Below are 14,629 nucleotides of genomic sequence, written 5' to 3'. Positions count from 1 at the left end.
CTTAATGGTTTACATGCTTTTATCTTTTAATCTCTATGTCAACAGTCTAGCTAAATTTTCCAGATTGTAATACTCCACTCCACTAACTTTCTTTTCAAATTTGTCTAGAGTAGGATATGTCCTATCTATAGAGCTGTTTTTTCAGTGACTAACATTTTAATTCTCTTGGTTTTCTCAAGGCATTTTAGACTGTGTTTGTTTCATTTATTTCTTTCTTTTTTTTAATGAGTATTACCTCTTTATTCAAATCTTTGAAACTCATGCTTTAAAATATTTTTCAGTCTTTCATAATTTTAATCTATACACATCGTCAATTTTATTTTCCAATTACTGACTGTATTAGCTTTTGATCTCTTTGCATGTTATGGAAAATTTTTGGTAGCTTCTTTTGAGTAAGTAAAAGTCTGATTCTCTGTTTCAACTCCCTTTATTTTCTCTTGCTCTTTCTTTTTCTTTTTTTTTTTTTTTTTTTTGAGACGGAGTTTCGCTCTTGTTACCCAGGCTGGAGTGCAATGGCGCGATCTCAGCTCACCACAACCTCCGCCTCCTGGGTTCAGGCCATTCTCCTGCCTCAGCCTCCTGAGTAGCTGGGATTACAGGCACGTGCCACCACGCCCAGCTAATTTTTTGTATTTTTGGTAGAGACGGGGTTTCAACATGTTGACCAGGATGGTCTCGATCTCTTGACCTCGTGATCCACCCGCCTCGGCCTCCCAAAGTGCTGGGATTACAGGCTTGAGCCACCGTGCCCGGCCCTCTTGCTCTTTCTTTATGCTTCCACTTCCATAACTTTCAGTATTGTAGCTATCTCCTTTGTCCCATGCCTCCCAGGCCACTAGCTCCAGGGGGTCCTAGGATAGGCTTTACATTTATGATAGAGGAAACCTGTCCTTTGGTTTTGAAACCAAAGATTTAGTTGCTGAGTGTGCTGCTTGGTACAGGTCCAGGTTGTGAAACTGTGTATTAAGTCTAGAGTCTTTAAACGTATAGATTCACAAAAATTGTGGCTTCAAACAGTGTTGGCCGACAACTTTTGTCAGCTTCATTTTGTCAGGAAATCTTACACCAGCCATGGTTTTAGCAGTAAGTTGATGTTTATCTTCCATCTGACACAAAGCTCTTTCAGTCTTTGTTATTATCCCATATAAGCTGAATGACCAGTCTGTTTCCAAACCCAAAGCTGAAAGCCTATGTTTTCATCCTTATTCTCTATTTTGTGTTTCTATTCTGTTTTTACTTAGTGTATAGTATGCCTATTATCCTGTTATCACACGCTTCAAAGATTTATACTTTTAAAAGTCATTTTTAGCCCCACTCTGTCTTTGAGACATAGTAAAGCTTAGTGACTATAGAGCCAAACAACTTTATATCCTGGCTATTTCTTTTTTAACTTTGGGAACTGTAGGCAAGTTAATTAAGGTTTCTGTGGTTCAATTTCCTCATCCATAAAATGGAGACCATTACCTATTCCATCATATTTTTGGGTCTTTTTTTAAATTTCCTGTTACATATATGTATGTGTATACAAATGCTTGGAACCCTGAGTGACACAAAGTAATTACCCAATTAGTGTTAGCTATTGCTGGTTTCTCATTGCCTCATTTTGTCATTGTGTTTTAAGATCCTCTTGACCCGGAGTCCTTCCATAAGTTATTTAATTCTTCTAGAATATATTTAGTTTTATATTATGAGGTAGAATCATAGTTTGACTCATCACGTAGTTGTGAGAATCAGCTGTGACATTATTTGTAGATACGTTATAAGGTAATCTAGAAAGTATTATACAAATGTATGTTTTGAGTCTTACGATCACAAAAACATTTTTTTCTGAGTTTTAGTTCATTTAAATTTCTGTTTTTGAAAAAAATCCTTTTAAATGACATACAATCAATATTGAATACTCTCTATTTTCTTTATATTTATTAGTTCAATTCATGATTTAAAATCAAATACCTAACAGATTGCAGGAACTATGCTGAGTGCTAGAGATTCATTGTTACAGAAAGAGCTCCAGATCTAAATGGAAACTTCTTTGAGAGCTTTCCATGCAAACACCCTCTTATTCCCAGTATCAGTACTTATAGCATTGACATATTTTAAAGTCTCATGAGACTGGGCACAGTGGCTCATGCTTGTAATCTTAGCACTTTGGCAGGCCAAGGTGGGAGGATCGCATGAGGCCACAAATTTGAGACTGGCCTGAGCAACATAGCAAGACCCTGCCTCTAAAAAAATTTAGAAATTAGCTTGGGGTTTTGATAAACATCTGTAGTCTCAGCTACTCAGGATCACCTGAGCCCAGGAGTTTGAGATTATAATATCGAACTGCACTCTACCCTGGGCAACGGAACAAGACTCTATCTCAAAAATAAAATTAAAAAGTGAAGTAAAATAAATTAAAATATCATGAAATATATAGTAATATGTTTGTCAATGATATTTGAAAAATATATAACTTATCTTTGAGGAATTTAATTATTTGTATTATTTACATTTAAAGTATTAAAGGATTATAAAAATGCAAAATAGTTTTTTCATAAATGATAAATATAACTCCCCATTTAATCATTGTACATGTATATTATATACTTTTAATTAATGTAACCACAATTTGGCATAAATTTTTCCATGTTTTACATTGGGTCTGTAATTGTTATTTTAACAACTTTATAATTATTTATCTAAGGTATTCATTTACTCATTCTACAATTATCTAATGAACCTGAACTATATTTAATTCTAGGTCACTAGAATGTACTGCTAACAAAACAAAGTTCTTTTACTTAGTGTTTACAGCGTTCTCACATATACATAGTCGATGTAATATCATTCATTTAATTTTTATAGTATGCAGTATAACACTTTGAAAGGAGCGTGTTATATATATCCTATTGTTCAGCCTTGAGGAACCATTGTAGAAAGGAAGCAATGTCCTGGTCCTAAAATGTTTTTATTATTCAGTAAATCAACTTTCCAAAGAAAAATATAATTATATATGTAATATATATGTATATAAAACCCAGCAAATTGAACCAAGAAACTACTTAGCTGATTCATCAGGATGAAGTCTCAAAGTATAATCAAATTGGACCTGAGTCTTCCAAAATACATAAATATCCTATTTATTCTAGAGATGCAATATAAATACATAGGGACTTTCATATAAAATTATATTACTATATAATATTTCTTAACCTATCAGAGAAATAGCCCTGTAATCCTAAAAGTTATGATAATGCCCAAGTTTGAAACATTTGTTTAAAAAAATTATACAAAGCCATCAGATATATTTGTATTAAGGAATAGTATTGGTTTATAAAATAGTATTTTAATTATTTAAATTATTAATGGCCTCATTAGCATTCCAGTTTTCTTCTTTTCTTTCTTTGTTTTACCATATATAAATGTTTGGAACCTCTGTGCAGAGAGATAATAGTTCAGTCTGCTTGTCTTTCTGCAGCTGCTGATTCCAAGTTTGTGTACAAGTTACCTCAAGCAGGTTTCTGAATCCACAATAGCCTAAGGTTTATTTCTTCCCTATTAGATTATTATTACAAATTTTACCTGTTTCTATTAATTATAAATAATGCTACATTAGTTTTTTCATAATATACTTTTCTTTAATTTATAACAAAGTTCAGAAGTAATGTTAGAAGTTTCAAAAGTTTGAACATTTTTGTGATCCTTGATACATATTACTAAATTTTTCTCTGATAAATTAGCAGCAGCCTAGATGAAGCTAGATTGATCTTATGTTCCTCTACTCTCTAATTTATTATTAACTTCATGTCTATATGGTTTTTTTATTATAGGATCTTTAATTTGGTGGTGGGAGGCAATTAGGAGTGATGACTATTTATTTTCATCTCAACTGTGCCCTTTGTTTACTTTGCTAAATTCTACTGGTATTATTTAACTCATTTGAGTTTTGTGACCGCAAAACAGTTTATTTGAGCTTCAACTCAGTTAATATTTCTGTATTTTTAAAATGAATTATTTTAAATCACAGAGTCAACATTGATTACTCTTTATTCCCTTTATATTCATTCATTCGATTGTTTATTCAAAGATCAAATGCCTAACATGTAGTAAGAACTATACTGGGTGCTGGAGATTCAGTGTTACAAAAACAATCATAGATCTCAATCTGAACTCTTTGAGAGCTTTTTGCACATCCACCTTCAGTACGTTCCCGTCCTCAGGATCAGTAGTGCTACTATCAATGACAACCAGAATTGCATTTTAGAGATTCCAAACCTCTTGAGTCTTGACTCTCATTGAGATTGCCAATGAAATCTTACCTATCTTTAAAAAAAAAATTTCTTGGAAGTATTTATTAATTTAGGTTAAATGCCTACCTGTAGCTTGACTGTCATAAATTGTATATAAAATGATTTTTCCCAGATTGTCAACTAATCTCCTTCCCACATCTCTTTATGTCTACATCCCTCAAAACTCACACTACACAGTTTGTATGAACAACATTCTAGTTTCTTCTGTCTCAAGGAAGGAGATTGACAGAAGGCCCGCCAATTTTCTTGAAATGAGAGAAATAACAAGGGTACAGAACATTAGAATATTCTAAGTATCTGTTCTAGATTCTCTGTCTCTTCTATTGCTTTCTGTCTTGTAAGTGATTCACAACCATCAAGGTTAGAATTAAAATTTACCTCAAGACTGCTTTGGAAGGACTGGACCAAAATAAAACTTTTAGGTAAGCTTTGAGGAAGCATTACTCATCTATCAGCTCAACAAATATTTTTTTGAGCTCTCCTGTGCTCCAGACACTGTAATAGGCAATATGTCTGCCTCACTAGCTAACTAGATATATAGCTAAGCTGTTCTTCCATTACCAAGTATCTTTCAGTTATTAAATCTGAACATAAATTTATTACTTAAAACATTATTATATTCATTTTACCATAATGCATACTTTATCATGGCTTTTAAGTTTCTAAGGCAATGGGAAAACTCTAAAGGATGTTAGTTATTCAAACTTGCTTAAATTTGTTATGTACTAGTTTATTAATGAAGCATTTAGCACAGTACCTGGATCATTAAAAGCATTTAATAAATATTGACTTAATTTCATATTATCAAACTATTGAGCTTGATCATCTGACAGCAATAAAATTTTAAGTATTAAATGAAAAAATATCAAAACTACCTATTTATTTTCAACCAATAAAAAACATGAAACTATTTTTTATTTTAAGTATACTTCCTCAAATTTTAATATTCAGTGAGATAAAATATACTTTACGATCTTTTTTAATTCACAGACTCCAGACAAAAAAAAAGAACATCAAGTCCATCACCTGCAGTGACAGGTGCATACAAATTAAATTCTGATGAAAACCTATCTACTCTGTTTCCCAAATTGAAATAAATTTCCATTCTCTGACTTCTATAAGATAATTGAAAGCCCTTGTATTTGGAAGGAATTCTCTCTAATTTCTAACATTAATATTCCATGCTAATACTGAGAACTGTTCTTTCCTTTTCTGAAATGAAATTCACTGATTCCTCACAATTCTTATAATACATGTTTACATATTTGAGGACAGTCCAAGTTCGCCATGTTCCTTTTAAGTCATAAAAAAGATTAAGCATCTTATTTATTAGATTGGGACAAGGCTGTTGTATTACTGTTCCAGTGGCAACAGTTATAGAATTTTGAAACTAATTGCATTCATTGCCTTACTGGTGTATTTAGAGAAAAACGATGAATCCGCTTAAACTGTAAAACAGGATGTACTTTTATTTTACAGAAAGAATTCAGGAGTAAGAGAAAATATGTGAGCTAATTCAAAATGATAAGGAAAATCATATGATAATTAAGTTATTTAACATTTTAAAAATCGTAGGGAAAAAATGAGAGGTTGGTTTTTAAGTTGACATTAAAAGATTTGAACTGCAGCTGAAAGGGAAACTGTACATCAGATTAGAAACAGTATATTGATGTATTATAAACATCATTGATCATTTTAATGTGACCAATACTCATTCAATTTGTGAGTGGACGAAGAAATTAAATGATCAGAATGATGAGAATGAGCGAAGACTATGAGTTGTTGGGGAATAGAAACCCCATTTATTCACCAACATATCCCCATTTCCTGTCATAAAGTAGATGCTCAATAAACATTTCCTGAGAGACCAGCAGGAGGCATGTAGACAGACCCTGGGCTCCGAACTGATGAGTCTGGGCTGCTGCTACTATGCTGGAAAAGTATCTTTCCCCACCTTCTATTGTCATGTCACTTCAATCCATCCGTCCTTCCATTTTCTATCCCTTTTATCCAATTACCTTCTTCCTTGTTCCACTACATGTTACCAAAACAAGCCCAACTGTGTTTCTTGAGAATTTTGACTAGCAGACTACAATAGGTACCATTTTATTCCCATCAGCATCATGTGTTCCCTGTCATTCCACCTGCTATGACGATATTCTTCTCTCATTGTGTCCAGTGTGCTTCCTACTTCTGTTTTTATTTTTTTCTCTATTTGAGGTATAAATTATGAATGCTAACTAATTGTAAGCATAAAAGCTGAAATGTGCATATAATTTTCCCACATTCACGGTTTTTAAGTGTTACATATATCATATATATGACATGTGATATATGTATATATAGACAAATTATGAGTGCATATGTTTTTGTTTTGTTACATCTTCTAAAGTAGTTAAAATGAACATGCTTGCCTGAAACGTTTTCTCCAAAAACTTAGTGTAGGATTTCATATATTAAGAATATCATTTTAAATAATTTTGTGTCCAAAATAAAGTTATTAACAACTACTTTTTTAGTTGAGAGGAATGTAATCTTATGGCTGTAATAAAATTGTAACACTTACATTTTGTCTGTAGGTTACTAAAAATATTTGTATATATGTAGGGTGTGTGTGTGTGTGTGTGTGTGTGTGTGTGTGTGTGTGTTAGAGTCATTTTATTTTTGTTTATTTTATATTTTGAAGGGTCACATGATAGCATCCTGTGATGCCTGTGGGGTTACAAAGCTATGGGACTTTCGGAAGCTGTTACCAATTGTGTCCATAGATATAGGTCCAAGTCCTGGCAATGAGGTGAATTTTGATTCATCAGGTAGGATCATTTTTATCTAAAGTTTCTGACTAAGCTAATAACAATATTTGTTTTGAAACTATTTTGTTTCTGCTTCAATGTATATATTTCTATGTAAATTTCTGTTCTTAACATTATATTACAATGTATTACATTATGTTATATTTTAACATTATATATAGTGTGTCATATGAAAGCATTATATTCATCATATATTTAAAGTCAGAAATAATAGAGGAGATAATATGTATGAATCTAGGTAACAGGTTTGTTAGCAGTGCCATGCAAATTGTTTGAGCCTACATTCCTCAGAATCACCATCCAAGGTAAGCAAATTGGATTTTCTAAAGGCAAAATAGCTGGGAGTAGAGAACAAAAGATTAGCAAAAATGAACTTGAAACATTTTTAATGTAATAATTTAGTGTTAAAAATTTAATAAGTTACCCTATACTGTCTGGATTTTATGATTAATTTGAAGTAAATATTTATCTTATTGTTGCAATTATGTGCTCTTCATTCTACAGTGTTATTATATTTAGCTTTTATTATACAGTGATATAAACATTAGCAATTAGATACAATATTTTATCCTTGCTGATGAGGAATAGTGTAGCCACTGATTTTATGAAACACAAGAATTCCATTTGTACATTTGTAAAGTTAAAAATACAGTTGTATCTGCATCTTTAATGATAGAGTTTACTAAATAATGTATATGTGTTATTGAATAATATATTTTTTCTTTGCTAGTATGATACATGTTTTAAACTATTTTAAGTTTTGAGAATATTTTGAATCTTTGAGCATTATTTGTGGTAAATCAAAGTTGTGGAGATAGCAAAAACTTTGATTTTAGATAAGGAAGTAAGGAATAAATATGAAGAAATATTTTATTTGTTAAGATAGTCCATATTATTCTTTAGTCCAGAAAGTATGAATATGCCAGGAGTAATTCTAGACCCAGAAGATAACTGTGTTTTTCTTGGGACTGGTTTCATAATATTGTCATTATATATCTGCAATTTAGAAAATGGTAAGTTTGTCTTCTTAACAAACTTTAAGTTATATTGCCATTACAGATTGGCATATGAAGCACCTAGTAACAATGGCTTCTTTAAAAATGTTTCAAAATAAAAGTCCCAACTATGGGAATTTCATTTTATACTGCAAAAGCCTATTAAAGTTAAATTTATAGTTTTTGACATGTAAAATCTACATTGACACCATAGCTCTAAAGGAGCTTTACAGCTTTCACTTGGTTTTCATAAACATTGCACATCCTTAAATCCCATCTTGTTATCCTCAGCTAGTATTCAAGTATTCATGTCTTTGAATTTTGAACTCTGAAATTTCAAAACTTTTGGCTGTACCTCCTAATAGTAGAAGTTAAAAGGTGCTTTGAAATACCATACAATTAATAGCCATATAATTTATTGTCATTAACTGTGTTGCCACTTGTTCTTTACCATCCTTGTCATCCAGCCCAAAAGTTATTTGTATGGTCAGATAAACAAGACTTTAAATAAATATCAGTACCTATCTTCTGTTATACAGCTCAGTGTGATTTTAAGGTCCTTGATACAGTAAACCTATTTTCTTTTCTCCATGACTGAAATATACTTGGTAATACACTAATATTAATAAAAATATAAGAATCAGCAGTGAAAAAGCAAAAAGCATCAAAGACAACATGTATAAACGAGTGACTCTATTAATGAAAACACTTTATCAGTCTGAAGGAATGTGATTTCAACCTGACCTTCCCATCCTTTGACTATTTCTTTAAGGAACCTGCCATAATTAATTTTAGTTCTATGTGTGTGAGAAACTACGGTCATAAAGATTTTCTCATTGAATAATGAGGAATCTGTGCTTCCGTACGGGACAAGTCCTCAATGACTCTTCATTTTAAAAAGGTTGAAATATATCAGAAGTTGAAGAAAATAGGGAAAGCAAACGTAAAGTCTAATGAGAGAATGAAGAAAGAAGTAAAAATCACAAAGTTAAGTACCAGAAATAATGTTCATCTCAAGAGAGTAGAGTGCAAATCAAGAGCAAAACAAAATTGAAATAAGGATGGGGCACATAGGTTTCTTCTAATTGGCGTTTATTCAGGAAAAAAAATCATTTAAAAGAGAAGTATAACAAAATTGTATCATGAAAAATGAGAATAAAATCAAATCTGATTTAGTAATCTCAAAATACACGTTCATTTGAATATACCTTTATTTCAGTGGCAAGCCAATATAAGCCTATATGATATAATCATTTTCCAAAAAAGCAAGAGTATAATTGATGCTATTGTCAATAATGGACATTGATTGAGGATTCACATAGTTAAGTTATGCCTTACTGTGTTTTCTAGTCAAAACTCTGTGGCGAAATTAAATTGTGCAGTGATATATACCTAGTGCGTTATTTGCCACAGCATACATAATGTGAGGCCAGGCAATGCTTGGCTGTCTCTGCCGTGCTCTTGGACTATTGAAAACACACAGGTAATGTCATCATACTATTATGTAACACGTGGAATTATAAATAGCATCCTGTCTGAGATAATTCATATAAGAAATGTGAGCGTATTAAATACTTTAAGTGGCATTACACAAACAAAAGTTGCTAATAATATTTAGTGTCTCTGGATCACTTAAATTTAAGGGCATCTCAAGATTACGAGGCATATTGTTTAAAAAGAGCTGTTTTCTTATGAAATGACTGATCTTTATGAATAAGGGATTTTTTAATCACTGCAAATCCAACACAGTATAGAAATAATTTGGAAGGGAGAGGTCATTAAAAAGGCTGAAACTGTTATCTATAATCTTAGATTTCAAATTTTCATGTATAACAAAATTGTCTCATTATTTATGAACCACATAAGTAAATATTTGTATTTTGGATTTATAAAAGTATATCTGTACTAATAAACAATACCTTATCTATCTTAAAATAGAGATTACCACAGAGTATTATTTTTAAACTGTAGTTTTGGCAAAAATGTTGGAAAATCAAAGGTGGAGAAAAAGAGTATAGACTATAATTCAGACCCTTCAGTTTAATCACATTTTCAGCATCTTTTAGACTTTAAGCACATGACCTGTTTCTCCTGATGGAAATAATGAAGAAGACATTTGCCTTTCAGTGCTCTAATGTGGATAATGATATTCAAAGGGACAGTGATATTCTGTAATAAAGAACTCTTAGCATAGTCATCTACCACATTTTATCCTAGTGCTGAAGGAGTCTGAGAGGTCAACTTATTCATTTCAGGTATGAGAGAAAATAGTCAATATATTGGTGCATAAGAAAGATGCCTGAGGCTGTGTGCCATTGTAGAAGGTTTCTAGGGGAAACATAAATATTAATACACAAATAGTAAAAGAAACAGGGATTAAAACTTCATTTTTATGTAATATTAAAATTGCTTAAATAGTTAATCAGTAAGGATATATGTAATATGATATATACATACATATTTTCAATTGAAAGATATAAAGATATATGAATCACCACTTAGAGTTTAGCTTTTTCCATTGCTGTAAAAAATCAGCCTCTCATGCGTTTAAAAAAAGTTGTGTGTGGCAGAGCATTATTTACATAATGTTTTATTATCAAAGACATTGCTTGTGAAAAATGCAGATTATCTGTGTTTATAGATACATACATATAGTAGTATATATTTATAACCCAAGTATTTGTAAAGGGATAAATGCTCCATTCTTATTAAACAGCGAGCCTCCTGGTAATATAATGCTACCTAAATAGTATCTCTGTCTTGGCATACTCAAAATGCCATATGTTTTATCATTCAAAAATTTATTGCTGTTTCAGAAAATGTTAAATGGAATTGCATAGTGAAAGTAATAAAAACGAACTGTGAGAATTTATACACATACTTTTCCACATCTCTCATTTCACCATGTTTATGTAGTTTAGCAATATTTTGCTCTCCTTTGTAAAACTAATTCCAGTAAATTTGCAAAGAAGTCACATCCTAAGTCCTAAGAAAATGCAGAAGTTGAAGTTTGAGCCAGATGGGGACTTTCCAATAGAAAGCTTATCAGTATCAGATCATTAAAATGAGCGGTTTCCCAACGTTATAGTCTCCACAATCAGAACCACAATACAAATGCTAAAATGAGATGAAAATATGACTCCATTCAAAGTGCAAAATATATCAGACCCCCCTCCGGTTTTTTGATACGACATGATAATTCTAAAATCTTTGGTTCAAATTTGATTTATCAGTTTCTCCTAGAAAAGACTACAGTTCATCATTTTTTATTCAAAAGGCAATTTGGAGTTAATTCCCTCTAATAGAAGCAGTGTAGTGTAATGGAGAGACATTCATTTAGAAATTGGAAGACCAAATTTTGATATTTTTCTCCACTACTTAGTAGCAAAATGATCTTGACAAAATTTTCAAATATTTCAGAGCCTCAGAATTTTTGTATTTAAAATGATATAAATCTATAGAGATCAGTTCCAGCCAAGACGAAGTAACAGAGACCAACCAGATTTATTCCTAACCTGAACTAACCAGACTTATTCCTAATCTGAAATGACTGAAAGAAATAAAAATGTGTGTACATACAGGAAACAAGGGTTTTCAGGCATATAATATTTGGCAATAAAAAAACAGTAATACCTGAGAGAGAGAAAGTAAACAAGGCAAGCCCTGTGACTGTCCAGAATACAGCCTGGAGAAAGTTTGTGTGTTTCAACTCAGGGATGGAAGGACTTTTGGCAGACTGCCAGAGTTGAAGAGCCAGTGGGTAGTCCAGAAAGACCAAGGCAGCTTGAGTTTGTAGGACAGGGTACAGGAGAGGAATGAGCCACACACAGAGAACCCTGGAGATCTGCAGAGTCCCCTCCAGTCTTCAGCTGGCTGAGAGTCAATATATGAAAGCTTGAGGCCAGAAAAAAATCTAAAGAGTTAGAAGGAAAATTCTAACAGCTTACACAGGCCTAGAAACAATCTGTGTTCCCACCAAGAGTGCAAAAACCTTGCAATTCAAAAGGATGGTAGCTAAAGCAGGTGTTGGCCGGCTTGGCCCCTTTACATATATGAAGCTTTATTAGAACACAACCTCGCCAATTTATTTACATATTGTCTATGGCTGCTCTCAAACTAAGACAGCAAGGTTGAGTATTTGCAGCAGAGAAATATGGCCTGCAAAGCCTAGAAGATTTACTTTTTTTTTTTTTCTTTTCGTGATGGAGTCCTATGATATTGTTCTGTCTGGTCTGGATCTCCTGGATGCAAGCAATCTTCCTGCCTCAGCCTCTTGAGAAGCTAGGAAGACAGGCAGGTGACACCATGCCTGTAAATACAAAAAAGTATTTACTATCTTGCTCTTTACATAAAAATAAATTGCTGAGTTACAGTGCTCAGAAGAATATTGCCTCCATAGTGAAGCAACATTAACCCACACCTCTGGATCTGATCCTTCACTAAAGTCTTTTGAACCATAGGGTTGGTTCATGTATTGACCTATTTAATTTTTACCACAGTTTTCAACTATTTTATAGTTGAGAAAACTGAGAGACAAAGACATTAACCAGTCCATTGTCACCTAGCTGATTAAATGTGGAGCTGAAATTCAAATCCAGAGTCTAAATCCAGAGACTAAAATCTTAAAGTTTATATTATTCTGATTCTTATTCTAATAATAGTATTTGCCATTATATTGATATATGACATCTAATAGGAGAAATGAATCAATTACTTTGAATATTGAAATAGTCCCATTACTGACTACTTGGCGATAGTTGATTGAAAGCTAAGACACGGAATCCTGTTATTGACATTAGTTTTCAATTAGTTCTCTCTAGAAGAAAAGAGAATCTCCCTAGTATTATCTTCTGGGTTTCTGATATGTCTTGTGGGCAAGAGGCATCCTAATTACCTGTGTGTTCCTCCTGGGAGCTAGAACTCCACCCTACACCCCAGTGTACATTCCTCTTCAAGGAATTAGGGCTGAATTATACCAGCACCTCCAGAGTACTTCCTTGTCTTTTATTTAAGGTGTGGTCTGCTTAAAAATAAATATTAAAAACTGAAATAGGAAAAGAAGAAAGTGGACCAGGCCAGGCATGATGGCTCACACCTGTAATCCGAGTACTTTGGGAGGCTGAGGAAAGAGGATCTCTTGGCCAGGAGTTCAAAACTAGACTGGGCAACATAGCAAGACTTGATTTCTCCAAAAAAAAAAAAAAAAAAAAAATTAAAAATAGGCAGGTATGTGGCATAATGGTGGTCCCAGCTACTCAGGAGGCTGAGGTGGGAGGATCCCTGAGCCCAGGTAGCAGTGAACTATAATCCTGCCACTGTACTCCAGCCTGGGTTACCAAATAAGACCTTGTCTCTAAAAAATCAAGCGAGTTGGGGGGGGTGGGATGGGGGGGTGGGGAAGAAAGCAGGCCAACTTGTTTTATCTCTAAAGCATAAGGCAGAGCCAAACTAAGATGCTCCTTCTAAAAACAAGCCTTTTCTACCACATCTGGACACAGAGCTGTAAGGGGAGAGGATAAATACAAGAGAGAAAGGGTGTCCAGGTGATCTTACTGAATTATTTTATAATCCCATTATTTCATTCCCTGTTGAGTGGCCTTATTGTATATGCAAATCCATTTTCTTAAGTAGAATTGTGGTCTTACTGATCTTGGAGAAAGGAACTGGAGAAACAAAGGGATGTCAGACTATGTAGCTCTTTGGATATGCAAGTCTATGACTAATACCTGGAATGAGGTATACTATGCTCCAGGAATCATGCTTCCTTTTTTAATCATCACAGCACATGAGTTGGGTTTCCTTCCTCCCATTTTAAAGTTTTAAGAGATTTTATTACGTGTGTATATTAAAAAATACACATGTTCTTACAGTTCTGTGAAAGCCTGAATTGGATTTCATTAAAATGTAATTTTAATGTAAATGTAAATTAGGAACTGTATGGAGAAAAATTGGAAATTTATAGAGACTAGTATTATGCTTTATCTGTAAATTTAACTGTGTTTCACTTTGATTTTGTTTTCTTATCCCCTATGCTAGTAGCAATTTTATTTATCTGCCAGCACATGTGGAAAATAACGTGCTAATAATAATGGGGATACCTTAAAAACTTTAACTAAAAAAATTAACCAAAAATATATTAATTTAGGGATAATAGTCGTAATCATACAGTGTTATAACCATAAACATGTTCTGATTTGTCTGATGTCCATTCCGATTGGTTGGTGATCATGCCATATTGGTTATTAAATATTTAGGATATCATCCCAATGATGGCTCATACGTTATGAGAACTGAAATGCATTTTAATGACATGATTTATGATAGATTAAATTAAAGTTACTGACTTCTACAAAATAGAATTTATACAGGAAACTAAGTCTTGTTCCTTTCTGATACCATGTTTGAAATGCTGTATGCTTAATCTAATGATAACATCATTGCACAAATTATGAATCCTCCCTTTCGTAATTGTCTTCACAACTTTAGACATGTTTTGAGATTCCCCAATACCCACAAATCTTTTATCTGT

At 32.8% G+C, this 14,629-nt stretch overlaps 1 protein-coding gene across 3 annotated transcripts in view; it reads left to right on the top strand.

Moving 5' to 3' along the window:
• The window catches only part of LOC101047868 (sperm-associated antigen 16 protein), an 832,481-nt gene that overhangs the window by 555,028 nt on the left and 262,824 nt on the right, over positions 1–14,629 (top strand). For all 3 annotated transcript variants that reach the window (XM_074399064.1, XM_074399065.1, XM_074399066.1), the window contains exon 6: positions 6,979–7,105. In XM_074399064.1, the coding sequence (XP_074255165.1) occupies positions 6,979–7,105 (127 nt within the window). The remainder of the gene's footprint in view (positions 1–6,978; positions 7,106–14,629) is intronic.

This window comes from Saimiri boliviensis, chromosome 5, assembly GCF_048565385.1.
Source record: "Saimiri boliviensis isolate mSaiBol1 chromosome 5, mSaiBol1.pri, whole genome shotgun sequence".
In the NCBI taxonomy this organism is placed as follows: domain Eukaryota; kingdom Metazoa; phylum Chordata; class Mammalia; order Primates; family Cebidae; genus Saimiri; species Saimiri boliviensis.
Note: the sequence above shows the minus strand (reverse complement) of the source record. Positions and strands in the feature narration are given on the sequence as shown.